Source organism: Berghia stephanieae, unplaced genomic scaffold, assembly GCF_034508935.2.
Source record: "Berghia stephanieae isolate SIO BIC M18660-M18661 unplaced genomic scaffold, UCSD_Bste_1.3 scaffold4270, whole genome shotgun sequence".
Taxonomy (NCBI): domain Eukaryota; kingdom Metazoa; phylum Mollusca; class Gastropoda; order Nudibranchia; family Aeolidiidae; genus Berghia; species Berghia stephanieae.
Window position 1 is genome coordinate 1 of NW_027625590.1, and position 6,886 is coordinate 6,886.

The 6,886-nt window shown below is 35.4% G+C and overlaps 1 protein-coding gene across 1 annotated transcript; it reads left to right on the top strand.

The window, feature by feature from the left end:
• Nucleotides 1–648: 648 nt before the first annotated feature.
• LOC144961823 (uncharacterized) lies at nt 649–5,174 on the top strand. Its single transcript, XM_078894886.1, has 3 exons — nt 649–2,477; nt 3,473–3,718; nt 5,115–5,174. The coding sequence occupies exons 1-3, from the start codon at nt 2,282–2,284 to the stop codon at nt 5,123–5,125; spliced, it is 453 nt and encodes a 150-aa protein (XP_078751012.1). The 5' UTR covers nt 649–2,281; the 3' UTR covers nt 5,126–5,174.
• The last annotated feature ends 1,712 nt before the right edge of the window (nt 5,175–6,886 follow it).

Genomic DNA, 6,886 nt, shown 5'->3' on the forward strand with positions numbered 1-6,886 from the left:
ATTTTCTGTCGTCCAGGGGGAATTGATTACCATGGATTGTGAAATGAGGTGTATCCTATCAAATAAAACTATTCAACAACAGTGAGCAGTTTGAAACTAACACACATGTCACCCTGTTTTGAATAAATATATATAATAAAGTGACAGTCTTCGTACCCAACAAGTACTGAGTTTGAATTTTCCTGCACTGTGTAGCCTTGAGCAAGTTTCCTTGCCCTAGTTTTGTGGCATTGCAGTGCAGCTAACGCCTGGATATTCCAATCTTCTCTTAGAATAGACCCCAAAAACACATTCCCCTTTGGCATGAAAAAAAGGAATTTTTAAAATTATAAACAAAAATTTTAATATGGGAAGTATTGGAATGAAACAATACACGATGGACATTTCAGATGCAAAGCCTTTGTCAGCAGGATCATAAACAAGAAATAAATCAGTGATTTACTAAATTAAATTTCCTTTATTCATCCCTAATGGGAAATTTCGGGTCTATTCCTAGGAAAGACTGGAATAACCCAGGCATCAGCTGCAGTGTAGCAAGCGCAACAAAGTGAACTAGGGCTAGTTGACCTGCTCAAGGCCACAAAGTGAGGCAGTACCTTTCAGGTACAAAGACCATATCGCGAATCCGGGGTGCCCTACTGAATGGTAATGTAAATGTTGCTGCTCGAAGCTCGAAGACATAAATAATAATGTGAAATTGAATGTAAGCTTCAATTTAATTACAAAAACAGATCAAATGAACGTTTCGGGTTTCCCCTTTATCAACAAAACAGGATGAATGAAACACCACAGATGAATGAGATGATGTGGTAGTGAATGGTGAAATTGTGAATACGAATGAACTAAATTTAGTGAGAATTGAAGCAAGTATGTGTTTGTGTGTGTTCTCCTTGGTTGATTTTATTCATTCATTTTCACCATTTCTTTTACAGTTTGCTTACAAACGTTTTCACCTGCAACTTTCATTGTTTGTATTGTTTCATTCTGACACCTTTCAATGATCAGCTTTTTATTGGTATTTTTAAAAATTATCCCAGACTCCTGGCAGCCCTTAACAGCTCTCTACTCTATCGTTATCCTGCGATCATTTCTTACTGTAGATGTATAAACTTTTAACATTTTATGATAGGCTATACTGCCATGTTTCTCAGGATCCCACACATTATAACAATGTTTTGCTGATACACATTTATAGAGATCATTTCCAGCTTCACTTCAATTGTTCAATCTCCTCCACATTTATTTACCAGCAGGCCAAATTGTTACTCTATACTAAGACATTTCTTACATGACCTTATAGTCATCTCTTAAGTGACCTTATTTGTTTTTGTTCTTATTGTTATGTTGTTGTTTTTTTTGGTTTCTTTTGTTTTGCTTTTTGTTTTGTACAGAATAAGAAATTAGAGTTATAAAGCACAGATGTTTTGTGTTTAAAAAATTGTTAGATTATTTGCATTTCTCAGACCTTGTTGGCGGGTGGTTGGATGGGAGCATCACCCTTGAATCATATACCTATGATGTTCGCATGGGTGTACGATCCGATAGTGATGTCGTTTCTTCTTCTCTTTACTAGCCTATCCTGCTTCTTTGGTTTGTGATTGTATTTTGACAGGGGATATTTTTTTTTCTGTAAATCTTCTGCCTGTTTGTTCTTGGTTATTTATAATTTAGCTTATGATATCTTTAGGTTATGATTTTGATTGACATTTGTACTATTTTTGTTAGATTGCTTGTTTTTTTGTTTCAGCGGTCTCTCATATAACCTCAATTGTGTTGGAAGAGACCTAAAGCAACAAACAAACAAAAAAAAAAAATCAGACCTTGTTGAGAGGCCCTTCAACAAATATTTCAATATAAATGTCATAATTTAGCTAGCCTATAATAATAAATAGCAACTCACAACGAAGTTTGATTGCATCTTCACAAGATATATCACAAAAATCGATGTGTAATATTTGGTCTTTAACGAATGTTCTTTTTCCCCTCTGCCCCCTCTACAACCATCTAGAATTTGTCTGGATTTGCTTCCCCATTGTTTTTCTCAAACTATTATCAAGAATTATTTTCTTCTTAAAAGTTTTGAATCAAAGCATCGTAACTGGTTTTCAAGAGCGTTTTATGTATTTATTATCGTCATCTGGATTATTTGTACAAATTTGCTTTTTAAAAATATTAAATATGGTCAGTAAATGGAATCCCGAGGAGCACCTTTTTCTTTACAGGTTCCACCCTTGTTGGCATTGTCATTATTATTATCATCATTGTCACCATTGATATTATCATGACAATTACAAGCATCACACTTCCACTCACTACCATCACTATACTGTTCCATTGTAAACCCACAGATGTCTTCTTGTCTTCATATTTTCTCCTATTCAATCAATCGCCTTTAAATTTATTGATCATGTTTGTTATTTTTATTCCAGTGGAAATAAACAATGACATATATGGTCTGGATGACATTGCCAACAAAGGTTAGAAATTGTTATCATCTATCCGTCGTCGTCATCATCATCATATTTCCTCATCATCATCATCATCATCATCATCATCATCATCATCATCATCACCTTCACTATTATGATCACCATCTTTTTTTTAAAAAGTTGACATCGTTTTCATCATCAGCACGATCAATATCACTAACATTTTATCCCCATTATAAGTATTGAAACATTAAACATGTAAAAAGTTTGGTTATCTTCTTAAATTCAGTTACGCCTCTCATAGCATTCCTCATATTTCTGTTGAGCAGGATTTTTTTCAAAGAGAGTCAACCTACAAGAATAGCTCCTTACATCAAAACCAACCCTGTACCTAGAACAAATAGTTTTCTGACAGAAAAGAGTAACCACAGAATAAGTCCTGGTATCGACATTGTAGATAAAGGCTGAGTTTGAAACTAAACTTAAAACAAGCAGTTCAGATAGACAGGCCAACAGCATAACATTACATAACATATCATAACATGAGAAGCTAGTGTTTTGAGCTATTTGGATCCCATGTTATACCATATGGCCGGGACATGTTCTCTCTCTCATTCTCTCTCTCTCTCTTTCTCTTTCTCTCTCTCTCTCTCTCTCTCTCTCTTTCTCTCTCATTCTCTCTATCTCTCTCTCTCATTCTCTCTATCTCTATATCTCTCCTCTCTCTCTCTCTCTCTCTCTCTCTCTCTCTCTCTCTCTCACATACACACACCCACACAAAAACGCATGTCACATGTGTGGGTGTGTGTGGATGTCATGCTACCAATAGTCCAGGATTAAGACATATTTTTACTTTAGCTGTAATAAGAGTTGTTGGCTTCTAATTTATCTCTACTCACTGTCTCTTATCTTTATCTCAAAATGCATTTAGGATTACTATGTAACATCCTATAGTTTAATTGCTGATTAGCGGCCCAGAATAGCAAAGATTGATGCATTGGAATTATTAATTTTCTGTATTATTTTTTTCCCATCCAACACAGATCCTTACGCAGAACTAAATGAAGATGAAATAACCAGCATCAGAAAAGAGAGCGACGCCTACACTGACCCTGCAACGTACCAGAACACGGGGATGGAAATGTGCAAGGAGAAGAGGGAGCTGCAGGATGATCCAAAGCAGATTGATCATTATGACTTGGCAAAATCTGATGATGATGTTGAGGCTGATGGTGGTGATAATCGAGAGATGAAAGGAAAGATGGGTCCAGAATATGACGATGATTATGGTGAGGATATTTTAATGATAAAAAAAAAGCATTTAAGTCAATCTTGGACTCTGACTCTTAATGTGTGCCTGTTAGGCCTGGCAAATCTCATGGAATTAGAATAACCATAATGAATTTTTTTGTAAATATAAAAAAAAATTGAGTTTTTATATAGCGCAATATCCATCAGACTCAGCGTTATTGATACTCATTTACCATTACACCTGGAGGTTGCCTTGATCACTAATACAGAAGTATCCTTATACTGGTCTGAATTCAATGGTCATTATTTTGTTTCTAAGAATCTGTTGTATTGTCTTTCAGTCTTCAATGTTGAAGAGCCGAGATTTTTGGTGAAGTTAGGTTTCTTTGTTTTTTGTTTTTTTCTTTTCTTTTTGGTTTGTTTGTTTGTTTGTTTTTTGTTGTTTTACTTTTGTTTGTTTGTTTTGGATTTTTTTTTGTTACCCCTTGCATTTTGTCAGCTTTGTCATCTAACACCACATCAAATTTTTATCTTGCATGAAATCAGTATTTAATCTTTCACTTATCTCCCCCTTCCCCCTATTTTTATCTTTTAGATTTATCCTTTGTCCATCAGTAACCCTCAAATAAAGTATGGCTATTTGGCTCATAGAGCTTGTATTTATCCTGGTTTCTGAAGCATTAAACAAGCAATTACAATTTCTTGTTCTCTTTGGTTGAAAGCTACGTAGTTGTCTTTTGCACACTCCTCTAAACTAGGTGAGAAGTTGCCAGGCTTCTCCACCAGTAGGAGGAGACACTGGTTGGTAGTGAATCAGTTTCGGTCAAGAACCTGCCTCACGACAAAATAGCTTCATCAGTGGGGACTTTCCACCTGTCCAATATGTACCTGATGTGGGATAGAACCCAAAACCGCAGAGCATCTTGTTGAAAGGTGTGTTTTGACAAATCTTCCAGGCAGGTTTGCGACGGTGCATGAATGCAGTGAAGAATTTGCTGATTGGGTTGTTGGTCATAACATAATAGTGTGAGCACCATCAGAAGCTGGTGCCAGATCTAACAGCTACCACCCAATCAATGCTGGGTGGACAGGCTACCAGTTCCTTTACTTTGGGATCCCCAGCCCTTCAAGGAAAATACTTAATTTCATTCAAATCATCATTTTATCCTTTATTTGTTCTAAGACAATTATACTCTTAACCTCTGTGCAGTAACTAACGGTGGTTATGATTCAAGGTTAATATTGCATTGCCATTACTGTTGAATTATGGTGTCTGTTTCAATTCAGACTGAATCCAGTTTGTAAAAATTTATTAAAAGTCAATTCACAAAATGAAATCCATTTGTCTTTCATTTGGGAGAAAATATTTCTCTAACCCTCACAAAATCCTGTCGTCCTCAGATAATTTTTAAAAAAATTGTTTTGTTTCCCCAGTTTACATTTAACCCCTTGAAAAATTGATGGAGACGTTAGACTAAGCTATAAAAATAAAAAGGAGAAAAGGGAAATCCTAAGATATAAAAAGAAATGATCAATCCCACAACCACAGAATCTGTTCGTTATTGTGCTCTGAATGGATAATAGAAAATACTCAACAAACAATGCAACAGCAAGACAGTGTTGGCACGCGGATGATGACAGAAGTGACGTAAAAGTGTTGTTAACAACTGCCTCTTGTTTTGTTTTTTCTATGTCACTAGGAAATATCTAGATATGAATGATGTGTCTATTTGTATACATGGTGACAGCCAAAATCTGTTTGTATTTTTAATAAATGTTAGACTATAGAGTTCGGTCATGATTACCAAATAAGAGTAAATAGTGCCTTTTTATCTGCAATGCTCAACATTATTATATCAAATCCAACCTTTCTTAATTGATGATGTTGATTGTAATATTGAATTTATCTTACTTGGTGATCTTAAACATATTGTAATTTAAATGAAAATGAGAAGGTAAGCAATCTAATTTTTGTACGCTCCCATAGTGGGCAGGGAGGCACTTATATCTGTTTACCAATTTGCTTTCTGTCTTTGTCTTGGACTGAGATTATTTGGTTTGTCCAGGCCCTGGCCGGATGCCCTTGCTGAGAAGGAAACAGTCAAATGTATAGTTAGTTTTAGGAGATGATATTTTTTTCCTTGTAAATGATCTCTCTGTTATGCACTGTATTATGTTTCGCTTACATATTATATATGATTTATAAACATTTGAGTGTATTCCTCTTAGTGCTTGTGTCTGGATGAGACTTTAAGGTGATTTCAAACTAAGTACTTTGATAGTGTGCTCTTGGAATCTACATCTGTTTCCTATTTGAACCAATTCCCTTTGTCTTACCTTTTCTTGGATGCTTTAATTGTAATTCTAGAACTTATTACTGTCCCATTTTCTTCCGTTTTACTGGCACTGATATTACCTTCATGTGTTGCAAGCGCCGTAAAACCCTTAAAAACAACAAACAAATTTTTGTATGAGATGAGGGAGACAGGGAGAGATTTAGACTAAGTTAGAGAGAAACTTTGGGCATGCATTCTTTTTGTTGTCTTTTATTTAGATTTTAATTGTTAAAATTTATGCAAGAAAATAGTATTGGCAGAGGCTTATTGATAATCTTGTTCTATGGTGCAGCCAGAAATAAGTAAATGTGATAATCAAACATATATTAAATGACAATAAAAAAAATTACTAATGAAAATGAAAAGGCTTTGGATTGGAACAGTACAGACAATGGACATTTCGGGTACAAACCATTTTCACCTTTTCATTAGTGTTTTTGAGATCCCAGGCTTCAGGCAGCCTCCTCCTCTCTCTACAATAAAAATTAGATATATAGATCTACGGGAAATAACAGGTTAAGAAGAAATAGAATTAGAAATCAAGAGAATGAGATTGAAATGGCTGTGCCTCAGTCTGATAAATCCTGCAACAAATATTATGAGGCAGGCCCTTACATAGAACCCGCTGGGAAAGAGGAAATGAGGGCGGCTTAAAAAGAGCTAGTAGGAGGTAACTGAAAGAGGATCTGATAATGGGAGGCTTCACACGGAAGCATGCACTGAAATGGCACAAACCTGACAAGATGGAGAGCACTTGTCGATAACCTATGCACCAGCTGTAGTGAAGGGCCTTAGTAAGTATGGTGCAATCAGGGAAAGGGAAAAAAGAAAACAAACATCTTCTTTTTTTTTTTTTTGTACTAAACAATG

What these genes read in the sequence shown, in the direction of transcription:
- LOC144961823 (XM_078894886.1), top strand. Translation starts at nt 2,282, where the DNA reads ATGACAATTACAAGCATCACACTTCCACTCACTACCATCACTATACTG. An exon ending in GGATGACATTGCCAACAAAG is followed by an intron (nt 2,478 to 3,472) that starts GTTAGAAATTGT and finishes CATCCAACACAG; the next exon opens with ATCCTTACGCAGAACTAAAT.